A 13,931-nucleotide genomic window follows, 5' to 3' on the forward strand; every position below is an offset into this window, starting at 1 on the left:
GTGAACATCAAGGAATGCAAAACATACAAAATGACCACAAGACATAAAGACAGTCTCAATGTCCTCTCGCTTTCATGAGTCATTTAAGACATAAATGAAGCTGAAATAAGCAGTATTATAGGAGAAAATTGGAAAAGTTGGAATGAGTGAAGTGGGTGACTCTGAAGTAACGGAAGGCAGGACTTTTTCTGTATGTGGCAATTCACATGTCATAGGACTGTAACATCTCAGTTTCCTCCAGGTGCTCAGGTTTTCTCCCAAAATCCAAAAAATACTAGTAGGTTAAACGGCTGCTATCTAATTGTCTGAATGTGTGTGTGTTAGGGAATTTAGACTGTAAGCTCTATTGGGGCAGGAACTGATGTGAGTGAGTTCTCTGTACAGCGCTGCGGAAGTGGTGGCCCTATATAAATAAAGAAATGATGATGATGTCAGTCAGGGGTTCATTGTTGCTCTCGACTCATCCGTGAATATCGCCTTCAGATAATATTTATCTTTTTATATGTTTGTATGGGATCTTTGGGGAAATCAGTCCAATCACTGTGAGATCCACGTCAGAAGCAGCTAGATCACAGGTATAATTGCATTTTACCCAATGCATTTTTCTCCCTGCTACCAGGTGAAACAGCATGGAGATCCTCAGATTGTCTCTATAAACTTTTTTTTTATTTTCGATTAAAAATTGGATTATTAATGAGTCGCAGAAAAATGACAAAGCATTGAAGTGAACTGAATCATTATAGTAAAATATGAATCAACAATTTGAACTTACACAAAATGCCTGTGAGAATATTGCTTAAAATGTATTATATGGAAAAGTTAAGTGAACATTCTCACTAAGGGCCTGATTCATTAAGGATCTTAACTTAAGAAACTTCTTATTTCAGTCTCCTGGACAAAACCATGTTACAATGCAAGGGGTGAAAATTAGTATTCTGTTTTGCACATAAGTGAAATACTGACTGTATTTTCATGTAGCAAATATCAACTTAAAATTTCAGTGTACAAATAAGCTATCAAGTATTTGTGTGCTACATGAAAAAACAGTCAGTATTTAACTTATGTGCAAAACAGAATACTAATTTTCACCCTTTGCATTGTAACATGGTTTTGTCCAGGAGACTGAAATAAGAAGTTTCTTAAGTTAAGATCCTTAATGAATCAGGCCCTTAGTGAGGATGAGGCAAATAAGATGTGAACATTGTTTACGGTGAAGTTAATCACAGAAGAATTAACTGGTAAGTTTGCTATTACTACGACTAGCTGGGCCTGTACACACCTTACAGAGTAAAATGCATGGGAAGAATCATGTATTGTTTAAAAAATAGAGCTTGGAAAGAAAACGAACCTTGACCATTTGGGGCTATTTTCCTACCTGAATGGGTGAAACTGTCTCTGGAAGATACTTTTCTTGCCTTATCTGGAAAAATAATTTAAAGCAAATTAAACTTTGCCCTCACCAAAAGCGTAAAAAAAAAAAAGCTTTAATTGCTTATTTCGTTTACAGAGGACGACTGCCAAGAGAAAGTGGAGAATTCCAACTAATTGAGGTTGAGGTTTGGAAGAGACTCATAAGTAACCTCTTCAGCTGCTCTTTCATACTGATAGAATTACAATCATGTTTGGTTGTGAAGAACTACAAACTTTATTTAATAGTACTTTGTAATGAGGCCATGCTAGGCATAGCAATCTACAGTGATAGAAGTGAAACTAGTGTATTAAAAAGTCAGTGGTTCCATTATTTTGCACCATAAAAATGTAACTTGACAATTGCTTAGTCCATAGCAGTCCCTAATAATAGTTTGACATATTTTTCCACAATTTCTGCTACTCTAAGGGCATCAAAGGCCTGAATGAATTATTGTCAAATAGCGTAAGTTAAAGTTTTGGCTGAGTTAAAGAAATTATTATCAACTATAAAGGTCTATAGAAGCTTACCAAGGAACTTCTTATGTCTTAAAGCTTATGAAGCACCTCCATTTCTCTGAAAAATGCCCAGGCCTGGATTTCAGCAAATCCCACATAAGATGGGGCCAGCAGTGGCAGAATTGCAGGGTAAGCTGTTTATCTCTCTATTTTCAACATTTTTATTACATTATATTTTAAAGGGCCATTAACCACAAATTAGTATTCTTTCTTACTTGTGCCTAGCACATGGTAATTTATATTCTACTCATAGTTGTTTTATGTTATCCCTCTCTGCGGGCTATGAGAAAACTTAGAGGAGCGTGTACGGCAGGGCTGGCAAATTTTAGCCCAGGGGGCAAGACTCTACTCAGCAACCTGTTAGGAACATTTTAAAGGAAAAAATGTAGGTGGCCCAATGACCCAGCCCCAGGTAGTCCACTATGGGACCGGCATGGGGGGCAGATGCTTAAGCTTAGAAACATTGCAGACAATTGAATCTGCCCTAAAGAGACTACAAGGTGAGCTCTGCAAGTTGATTTGCTAACACCGACAATAGAAACTAGGTTAAGTTCTAAAACTATTTTTTTTTTTTTTACAAATTAATGTATTAATATTTACAGTAGACAAATACAATTGTAATATGAAAAAGACAGGGTCAGTGTCCCTTATTGTTTTCTTAACCAGGACTTTGTAATGGGGAGGATTATGTGTTGGACAGGTTTCCTGTGTCTGCCACTATATTTACCTTTTGTGTGAGTATTGCAGTTCTTGCTGTACCGATTCTTTAGTTAGGTTACAACAACTGTGTACGTCAGTATCAGCTTCCTACCAGCATAGTGTGAATCACTAAACCACAATCAAAATGTTGGCAAATTTATAAACATTCTTATAAAGAAGAAGAAAAAAAATGTTACAAATATTTACTTTAATACTGGTAAGAGAAAGGACAGAACATACTGCATTTACTATAGTGGGTAGTGAGAGGATGCCTATTATCCAATAAGCAGTTTATTGCTCTGTATGACCTTGGGTGACCTGGCTTCTCTGCAGGCCTTAGATGGATTTCACTAACCACTTGTGTGACAATATTTGCAGCTAATAATCTGATTATTCTTGTATAATAGAATCATTGCTGCATGATAGAATGAGCTCTGTTTCTACTTAGAGTATTTCTGTTTGCATCTGAACCGAAGCCTTTTGACTATGCCCATAAATATAATGGTTCAGACTTATATCAGACAGTGGCTTAGTATTTCTGGTGATAAAAGAAATCCATGGGGGGCTTAGGTTTTACATTTTACAAGTTGCAGCTTTTATATTATTCCATGTACATAGCTGCAGCTGTCCATATAAAATAGATCCAGGGGTGGAAGAATGTCATATCTGAATAATTAAGTGAATAAATTAGTGTTCTGATGATTTATTTTTTTGTCAACGTTATAAAGGTAAATATCCGTCATGTTTTTATTGTATGACAGATGTCATGTCCACAATAATTGACTGCTTATAGTTGCCCAGCCTGACATTGTGCACACATTTTTACCAACACTTGCCTCTCACAACGACAATCATCCACCCCTAGTTATATAAAATAAAGTTGTATAAAAAGCAATTTAAACAGACAATGAATACATATAAATATGCATTACAAATAATTACAATAATAACAACATATTTTTAGACATTATACTATATTGTATTTTTCTGTCCCAAAATGCTTGTAATATGCAGGGTTTACAGGAGCTTAATGTTTCAAACTATAAACAATAAACTTCTAACATCCAAATCATCATACATTGTTTCTCTACCACAGAGTGAATTCTTTCATTGTAATTTATTAATTTGCAGTTTACAGATGATTGTCCCCTCAAGAGATCTGCAGAGCATTGCTCTTTTCCACCTACGAGCTTACAGACATATGCTGAAATATTCTATACATTATTAGCTAATGACCTCTCTATAGATCTACAGAACATTGCACTGTTCCATCTGCACCCTTACTAATATATTGTGCACATTGCTAGTTACTAAACTTTGCAGAGAACTGCAGAACATTGCATCTACCCCTATCAGATACATATTGATATTTTCTACATTGTTAGTTACTGACCTCTCTAGAGATCTGCAGAACATTGCTCTATCCCATTCAACCTCACAGATATATATTGATATTTCCTGCAGAATATTAGTTACTTACCTATTTAGTGATCTGCAGAACATTGCTTTGCTACATCTATCCCTGACATACACATATTGATATATTCTGCACATTGTTATATTACTGATCTCTTTAGAGATCTGCAGAAAATTGATTTATTCCATTTACACCCTAACAGACACATATTGATAATTTCTGAAGATTATTAGATTACTGTCCTCTGTAGAGATCCAGCAAACCCTGACAGATGCATATTAATATATTATGTAGATTTTTAGTTACTGATCTCTCATCTGAAGAACATTGCTCTGTTCCATGGATCCCCTGATAAATACATTTTGTAAATTCTGCAGATTGTTCGTGACTAGTCTCTCTAGAGATCTGCAGAACATTGTTCTGTTCCATCGATCCTATGTCAGATACTTAGCAATATAATCTGTGCACTGTTTCTGACCTCTCTAGAGATCTGCAGAATAATACTCTGTTCTAACTACCCCCTGACAGATACACATTGATATAGTCTGTAGAACATTGCTCTTTTATTCTACTCCCTGAGAGATATATATTAACATGATGCTACATATTGCTAGTTACTGACCTCTTTAGATGTCTGCTGAGCATTGCACTGCTCATCTACCACCTGACAGATGCATATTAATATATTCTACAGGTTATTTGATTAATGACCGTTCTAGAGGTCTGTAGAACATTGACAGATACGAATTGATATATTCTGCAAATTATTAGTTAATGTCCTCTCTCTATATATAAATACATACAAAACAAGGGATAGATCAAAAACTGGATTGCTTTAGATGTCTTATTATAGGAGAATTACAAGTATCACCACTTTTCTACTTTTTTATTTGGTGTTTTGAACCACATAGTTCTGGCATAATGTCCACGCCCAATATTGCTTAGTTCATTATGACACAGGAGGACAAGTTGCATTCCAAAAGTCACATGACACAAACTGGGATTTTAACAAGAGCCTCCATCATTTCTCTCAGTGCCCTCATTATTCAGTCCACCCATTTTGCTATTGCGCTACTCCATCTCTTTTTATAACTTTCTTAAAATCATGAGGTGAGAGGTCACACATATCTATAAGTCTTGGGAGCGATGAATTAGTCAGAGGACTTGGTTCAAAAACTAGTGAGAATACATTCAGCCCAGGCTCCTGCCAATGATTTGTTAAACAGATTTAGTGTCCACATGAAAGGCTTGAATAGCCTAATGGTTTTACAGTCCGGTATCTGACTCTTAAACAATGTGTTCTATTTTTCTCTTGCCAGATAAGACATTCTTGGGCATCAATAACATTCCTAAGCAGGATTCAGGAAATAATTCTGTGAAATTCTGAGCAAAAAGTCACTGGGAGACCTATCCCAACACAATCGATCAAATTATTTATAAAAAAAAATATTTGGAGGCTAAAAAAAATGTTTGAAAATGTATATGTGTAAAAAGATACCACCTCCCCCTGCCCAAAAAAAAGCATATTTAATGTAAGTAAGTACCTCAAAATTATGTTAATTGTTTTATATATTGCAATCTGATATTCATGTATATTGAAGCAAAGTAAAATAAGATAAGATAAAGGAGAGGCCAGTTTTCATTATGCAAATCTCATTCAGTCTCTGTAGCAGAGCCCAGGACATTATAACAACTACCTATAACTAAAAGAAAAATGCATTACACCACCACAGGAAATTGAAGGAATAGCTTCAGTTCTCACTAAGAAAAATCTCTGAAATATCACGCAGGAATTATGACATAAGATATCTGGTACATATAATCCAAAGTCCTGAGAGAAGAGGTGAAGGGCCTCGGCTAAGAGCCAGGAGGTGGGCTGTTAGTAAGATACCTCTAGCACTGAAATTCATCAATGTGCCCTGATAAGAGCTCTTTCTGGCTTTCTTTCCAAGTGTATCCAAAGGTTGCATCTGAAGTACTGGCACATCTGAGGTACTAACTCTGCCTTATGGCCGACAAAGTTCTGCTTCCAATTGAAAAGATGATTTGCATGTTCATCCGTCTGCCTCATTACTAAGCAAACTCATATTTTCACCAGTAAGTTGCATTTTTAAAAAAAATCAAGGCTTTTTAACTCCATGTTAGGCTGCTCTAAAAAGGAAGGGTTATCCCTAGTGGAATGCTCTGACAGCCAGGATAGTGGAACGCTGACAAAACCATGAGAATGAAACGCTGTGACAGCCCAGAGATTGGAACGGTGTACCAGCTGGGGAAGTGGAAACTGCATGAGATATTGAAAGTTCCACTCAGTATGTATGTAGGGAATGTGTCTTCTGATTGGACAGGAGCTAAGACGCCGAGTTTATTTCACCCAATGTTACAACTGCTTGAACTGCTAGAACATGTTCGGTCCACCAGTGGTAACACCACTCTCCTCTTCTAGCTGTCCATTATGGGTAAGGGCAGGCTGGGCTGGGTGGCATCTACCCCCCCACGGCCATTCCCATAGTGGGCTACCTTGGGCTGGGTCACTAGGCCACCTGCATTTTTTTCCCATTAAAATAGGTTGCTGAGTCGAGTCTTGCCCCCCCCCCCCGGACTAGAATTTGCCAGCCCTCCCCTGATTATGGGGTAGTCAGAGATTTCCTAAGTTGGATAGGCCCACAGACAGATCACAGCAAGAACCTTCACCTTTAATACCTGCTGCATCAACATCAGATTGAAATGCTGTCCTTATAAGCATCCTAAAGTCTGGCAAAATGTGTGTCCATCCTGCCCTCATACATGCACAGAGAATGATGCCCCAAGCAAAAGATAATTCCTACCTGTTATGTCATCAGGAGATGCAAAATGACTGGGAGAAGGGTTGAATTTCAGGTCGTCAGAGCAGCCACTGGTTACAGACAGGCTCTGTGATATCACTAGATCTAGCATTTCCTTGCACCTGAAAGAGAAAGAACATGGAATAATTTATTCCACTGTGCATCCCTAGCGATAATTCTCTTTCCCATATAAATATTAAAACACACCACCAACTCTCATTCTCTATTTAAATTTCATAAAATAACATTTACTAAAGTTATTCCACCTAAGAGAACACTGGATGTAAATGAAGAACGTGCTCCATAGGGAGCGCAGACGTTCGATTGCTGTTTGTCTGGCTTTTGTGATTTGCCATCAGAAATGACTTTTTTGGTCTCCAGCGAATTCAAATGCACTCCAGCATGTGTTTAATCCATGGAGTAATTAGACAAACCACACTCTCTATTATTCAAATCAAGTGTGACACTACTGTGTCAAACTGGTTTAATTCAACATAAATGAGAAAAAGAAGTTACAGTTATTGCTGAGATTGATTTTAATGGGGATTTATTGTCTGAAAAGTATGCAAGTCTGCTCCAGAGAACTACAGTTCCCAGCATCTAACAGACATTTGCACTCTAGATTATTGGGCAGACAGAACAAGGAACACACACAAATACTAAATAGAAAGGACCACTGTAATAATCGTTTAGTCAATTTGAACTGAACATTTTTTTCTGCAGCATTAATAGTAAATAAACCTCTAAACAGTATTGGACTTAATAAGTGTAATTATGACATAATATAATACAAATGAGAAACACAATACCACATTCTCCTTACTACTCAAAAGCCAGACATTTTAATAGATAACATGAAAAATCTGCACCTAATTACCATGTAAACAGAACAGAACAAGGGCAAACATAAGAGCCAGGCTGCAGACAGGACCGTGGTGGCACATACAGAGAACAGATTCTCTACCATTTGCTAGGCCTGTCGTCACCCACATCCCCCTGAGGCATCAGCATTTAGGAGAAGCATGACTGCTTTAAAAGCCCAGTTTCAGAGCAGTGTCAGGGAGCGGAACCCAAGAGATGACAGCTGGAGGTGGAGGGAGGGGGCAATGAGCGCACATCAAAGGCTCCCTGTACAGCAAATGGATCAAAAGCATATGGATTCCCAAGTTAGTGGCTCCACAGACAGCGAAGCACAACGGCCTCCTGACTCTGCTGAGGGCATCTCACTCCTGGCTGTTGCAATCTGTCCGTAAAGCAGTAGTCCCTACTTAATGAGAGCTTTCATGCGGAGACCCCCTAAACTCAACAACATATGCGGAAAATCACCTAATTGCGTGGACAGTATTCCACTGAACAGCGCTAAATGATGTGGGGGGACTAACAGGTTGTAATTGACCAAATGAAGTCACAAACCGAAACAAGTATCTGATGGTAACCACATGTTGCAAGTTAGTTGTTTATTACTTGAGACAAGTTTGGTGCCTTTTACATGGTTTTGCTTTTTCAACTGCTATGAAATGAGGAATAAATCTATCTATAAAAGGAAGAGTCTACTCACAACTGTGCACACAAACTTGAGTCACTTATTATTACTATGCTTTTAATTATATGCAACATGTTAATATGTGAAATGATGCAGGCTAGACAGACAACCTATGCTCCCTACCCCACAATAACTCAATGTAGTATGAGCCCTGGAGATGAATACAATTATTAATAAAGGGCAAACCTGCTGATACCAAGCATCAACATCTACTGTTATGCTAGCTGCTAAACGACCACCATGCCAGGTAATCTCATCCAGAAACTGCCTGACTGGTATCCAAATCAGTCTGAACAAAATGGTGTCCTTGCAAAATGTATATTTAAATGAGCAAAGAGAATTTGGCTGGGAAACCAGGGGAGGGTAGGGTGATCCCAAAAGTGACATTTCTGTATTACATTATCCCTTTGTAAATAACTATCAATGTTTACAAGGCCCTGTCATTCCTCAGCCTATTGTCAGCTGTGTGTTGAGGAAGGGTTAAACGCTCACAGTGTTCTCCCCTCACCACACATAAGGAACATATTCCAATAAGTTTTTGGAATAATTCTAGAAACAAGCAATTTGGGCTTGTTCCAAACAATGTATAGACAGAGCTGAAATCAGGAAACGGTTGGAGACGCTGCCTTCCTGGATTATTTCAATGACTTCTGAGCCTTACCTCGGCTGTAGGAGGGCTGTCTGAGCCACATGGACTGATAGTTACAATACAGCTCTGCACTTTTTTGGAGTTCCCAGGGCCCCGGTCCCAGCAGGTTTAGGTCTTTAAGTCATGAAGAAAAAAAAAGACCCGGCACTCTCTCCTATTATATATATTACCTAGTTTGGAATTTGATTGACTGGAAAATGGGCCAGGCTCAAAACATACAATGATATTTAAACCAGCAAAATAAATGAAGCTGTTTCTAATATACAGATACATCTGGCACAATGTACAAATCTTGCAGGGTGTTTATTTTAAACAATACAGCAAGAATGTGACGCAGATCATCATTTGCCTGAGTTTAAGCCTGGGCTCCAGCAATAAAAAGTAAAGACATATCACACTACTCATAATATCATTTAATACAATATATAGTTATATTTGTATCACAAAAAACACTGCTTACTTAAGCTGGGTACACACCTATGCAATCTTACTTCAGATGCAATTTCTGTAATGAATTCACCAATGACTGAAAGTCCCGATCAGCATGCCGAGTGATGCGTACACACCTACACAAGTTACCTTCACATATGTGCTCTTCATTTCTCAGCTGCTGAAAGATTGTGATTCTGTACACACTACAGATATCTGCCTACGCTGCTGGTCGGGATTGTGTAGACACATCCACATTGGCCAACATCGTTCCATCGTTGATTACGATTTTTAGTAAGATTAGAAAACCAAATCAACAGATGCGATGTGTTTTTGTAAGATAAAACTTGATCATGGGAGCGTACGCGTTCTTGCAATATCTGAACAAACGCTTGTGAACAGTGCGATCTGCACGATAATTGTGCAGGTGTGTACCCAGCTTAAGACTACCACACTGCTAAGATAAGTAAGTACATGGTACACAAGGTATTGCACAATGCCTGGTACAGAGAAATGGTAAATAATTAGCACACATCAGACTCAATTGTCCATTATATGGCATGGCCCCATGTCCATCATATACACTATATGGCCAAAGGTATGTGGATACCCAAACATCACATTTATGTATGATTGTTGAACATCTCATTCTAAATATGTAGTTGGTTTCCCCTTTGCTGCCATAATAGCCTCCAATTTTCTGGGAGGGCTGTCTACTAGAGTTTGGAACATGGTTGTGGGGGTTCATATCCATTCAGCCACAAAAGCATTAGGAAGGTTAGCATTGATTTTGGACGATAAGGTCTGACTTGCATTAGGTGTTCCGAATCATCCAAAGGGTGTTCGATGGAGTTGAGGTCAGTGCTCTATGCAGGCCACTCAATTTCTTCCACACCAAATTAAGGAAACCGATTTTTAATGGACCTCACTTTGTTCACAGAGCATTGTCATGCTGAAACAGGAAAGGGTCTTCCCCAAACTGTTACATGCCAATGACATGCCAGACTTTACAGTTGGATGTACACATTCAGGTAGGAAGTGCTCTGTTGGCATCTGCCGAACCCAAATTCATCCGCCAGACTGACAGATGGTGAAGCGGGATTTGTCACTCCAGCAAACGCATTTCCACTGCTTCAGAGTTCAATAGCGGTGTGCTTTACACTACTCTAGTCGACGTTTGACATTGCACATGGTGATCTAAGGCTTGTGTGCGGCTGTTCAGCCACGGAAACTCTACCCATGAAGCTCCCCACTGTCAGGATCTGCCTACAGCCTTCTGCATTGCCTGCTGCTTGCATTGGCAGTTCCTGCCTCCTGGAACTTGGACTTGTGCTTTTATGTATTATCTGCAGTGCCTCTGTTCACCAGAGGTGCTGCTATTGTGCCTTTCGTTTCACCACTAGGGGTAAACTTGTTGCACCAATTATCTCTTGCACCTGGGTGTCTCTCTACTCATACCTGTAGCTTCCAGTATACCTTGCTGGTCTTTGCTGTATCTTTGCCTTCCTTATGTTTTGTTCCCCCTGCTGCTTCTGTGCTCTCGGACTCCACATTCTGCTGCTACACAACTGCTCCGGATATCTCTCTATCTTCCATTCTACCTGCATCTGCAATATGCACTGTGCTGTTTCAGCTATATTGGGTTTGTACCATTTACCTGTATTTTCTGAGCAATAAACACTATTAAGCTTCATCACATCACAGGCGCCATTGCTGTGATTTACTTTGAAGCGTGACACCAACAAACAGTTCTTGTGCTGATGTTGCTTTCAGAGACATTTCGAAACTCAGTAGTGAGTTTTGCAACCGAGAATAGACTATTTTTACGTCTTACGCACTTTAGCCCTCGGCATTTCCATTCTGTGAATTTGTGTGGCCTATCATTTCGTGGCTGTGCTTTTATTGCTCCTAGACGTTTCCAGTTCACAAGAAGAGTACTTGCAGTTGAATTTGGTTGCTCTAGCAGGGCAGAAATTTGACAAACTGACTTGTTGTCAAATGATGACATCCTGTGACAGTGCCACATTAAAAATCACAAACCTCTTTAGCATGACCCATTCTCTTGCTCATGTTGGACTATGGTAATTGCATGGCTGTATGCTTGATTTTATGCACCTGTTATTAATGGCTGTGGCTGAAATGGACAAACACACTATTTAGAAGGGTTGTCCACATATGTTTGGCCATGTAGCATATAACCCAAATCCCAGCACATACAGCCCCATTCCCAGTATATAGTTTTATGCCCAGAATAACAGCATTGTCTCTGATGAACAGCAACATGGCACAAGTACAGCTTTATGTTCACCATAAAAAGATCCATGATGCCAAAATATACATCCCATAATGCCAGCACATACAGGCCCATTGCTCCAACATACACAGTCCATCAAATAATAAAGAACAATATCATGGCCAGTATAATCATGCTGACGCCAGCATTACTTTACTCATCCACTACCCTGCAAGGATGGGTCCATAGAGTGTAGGAACATCTAACAAGGTTCACTCCCATCAGCTACTGGTGTTCACTCCTGGAGAAGCAGACAGGGCCTGTCCATCTATGAAAGCACTATTAATAAAAGTTACTGCACCCTATGAAGTAATTTACTGTAACTGGAATAATTATATTTGTGGGTGTTGTGGGTAAAAGCGGGGGGAGTAACATGGCACCATGGCACTTCACTGACACAAAAAACTGTGCCAGGATAGCGAACCAAATTAGAGACATCAGGAATGCATTTTACCCAAAACTTGCATTGTTTGACGTTGCATAATGCAATTTTCTATAATTGCCTTTTCACACCTGTCTTCAAAGCTAGAATACAAACTTCTTTAAATGTCTGCTTAAATTGGCCTCTGTGTCCTATATTTATACTCTGTCACTAGCACAAGTGATGACACGGAGGCAAAGAAAATCTTATATTTATAAAGTGAATATTTCTGAAAGAAATGGCAAGCACAGTGTATAAGTTGTTTCTATGTGTAATTTCATTAGAATATATTTAATTTATGGTGACTTCAACTGGATCTTCGAAAACAGCTATTACAGCCACTTTTCTAAGATAAATGACACTTATGGTGTGTAATTACAAATGAAGTGATGTTTATCACTGTTCATAGCACAAGCCAATAAATCTTACGTCTCACAGCAACATAACTGATGACCAGCCATGGAAATACTCAGTCTTTACAAAGTGGTAATAGATCAATGAGCAAATAATACTGTTCGCTATAATGCATTTACTGGCTGTCATAGTTAGCTAAGCTCCAACTATAAGGCACACTTGAAAGGACTGAACTCAATAATTACATTTTAGAACATTTGTTTTGGATCTTTGCGAGATAAAACATTAAGTATACAGGGCCATAATCAGCTATTACTGGTGACAACCAATAGGTTCTCTTTATACCAATATCAGGAAGTCACCCTGGCCTCAGGGTAGAAAAACACATCAATCCGTTGGGAGCCCTGTCCGTACATATTGTTTTGTTTACCCTAAATCTTCATTCTGCTAACTCAATTTGTCAGCCCCCACAGTGGAGTGAGGTTTAGAAAAAAGTCTGTTTTTGGTCCCAATTCTGCTGAACCTAGAAATGTTTTGTAAGAACATCTCATTGGACTTCCGCCCCCATCTACAACATAAAGGAGGAAAAAAAATCAAGTGGAAAGAGAACAGATGTTTGAAACATATTTGTACCGTCTAATTACATTATTTTTCTGGGATTTCATTAGTTGCTGGGTGATTGATCATTTTCTTTTATGAATGATTCTGTTTAGCTTCATAATTCAGAAAACAAGAACAGCACATTAGTTTCCTAGTTAATATAGCTGCATATTACACCACCCTTTCTTCTACATTCTGCATACTTGGAGACATTAAATAAATTAAATCATACAGATGGGTGGCATCATTTTTGGCTCCTATCAGCAGCTCTGATAAGACTTTTGCATTAAATGAAATATCCACAAGCTCATTTGTCACCCAGACAATGTGAAAGATTTATAGATTGCTCCAGATTTATAGCATATCAACTGGGAGAGCAACACTTTAAAAGGCCAGTATTATGTAAGAGTAATTATATAAAAAGAACTTAAGCTATAATATCCAAATATACCAGTGGTTTATCAGAAATGAATATATATAAGATTACATTTGTAACAATGGAGGAAGCGTGGCCTTATCTGTGTGAAGTTTGTATGTTCTCCCCGTGTTTGCGTGGGTTTCCTCCGGGTGCTCCAGTTTCCCCCCACACTCCAAAAACATACTGGTAGGTTAATTGGCTGCTATCAAAATTGACCCTTGTCTCTCCCTCTCTGTCTGTCTCCCTCTCTGTCTGTGTGTGAGTGTGTGTCTATATTAGGGAAATTAGACTGTAAGCTCCAATGGGGCAGGGACTGATGTGAATGAGTTCTCTGTACAGCGCTGCGGAATTAGTGGCGCT

At 38.8% G+C, this 13,931-nt stretch overlaps 1 protein-coding gene across 2 annotated transcripts in view; it reads right to left on the reverse strand.

The window, feature by feature from the left end:
* The window catches only part of EYA2 (EYA transcriptional coactivator and phosphatase 2), a 116,145-nt gene that overhangs the window by 62,245 nt on the left and 39,969 nt on the right, over positions 1–13,931 (reverse strand). The window contains exons 2-3 of one of the 2 annotated variants that reach the window (XM_075176446.1): positions 6,868–6,986; positions 1,376–1,420 (exon numbers count right to left, since the gene is read on the reverse strand). In XM_075176446.1, the coding sequence (XP_075032547.1) occupies positions 1,376–1,420; positions 6,868–6,976 (154 nt within the window). In that variant the 5' untranslated portion in view covers positions 6,977–6,986. The remainder of the gene's footprint in view (positions 1–1,375; positions 1,421–6,867; positions 6,987–13,931) is intronic. The other variant, XM_075176447.1, reaches the window with a different exon arrangement.

The sequence above is a fragment of the Mixophyes fleayi genome, chromosome 6, assembly GCF_038048845.1.
Source record: "Mixophyes fleayi isolate aMixFle1 chromosome 6, aMixFle1.hap1, whole genome shotgun sequence".
NCBI classification, from domain to species: Eukaryota; Metazoa; Chordata; class Amphibia; order Anura; family Limnodynastidae; genus Mixophyes; species Mixophyes fleayi.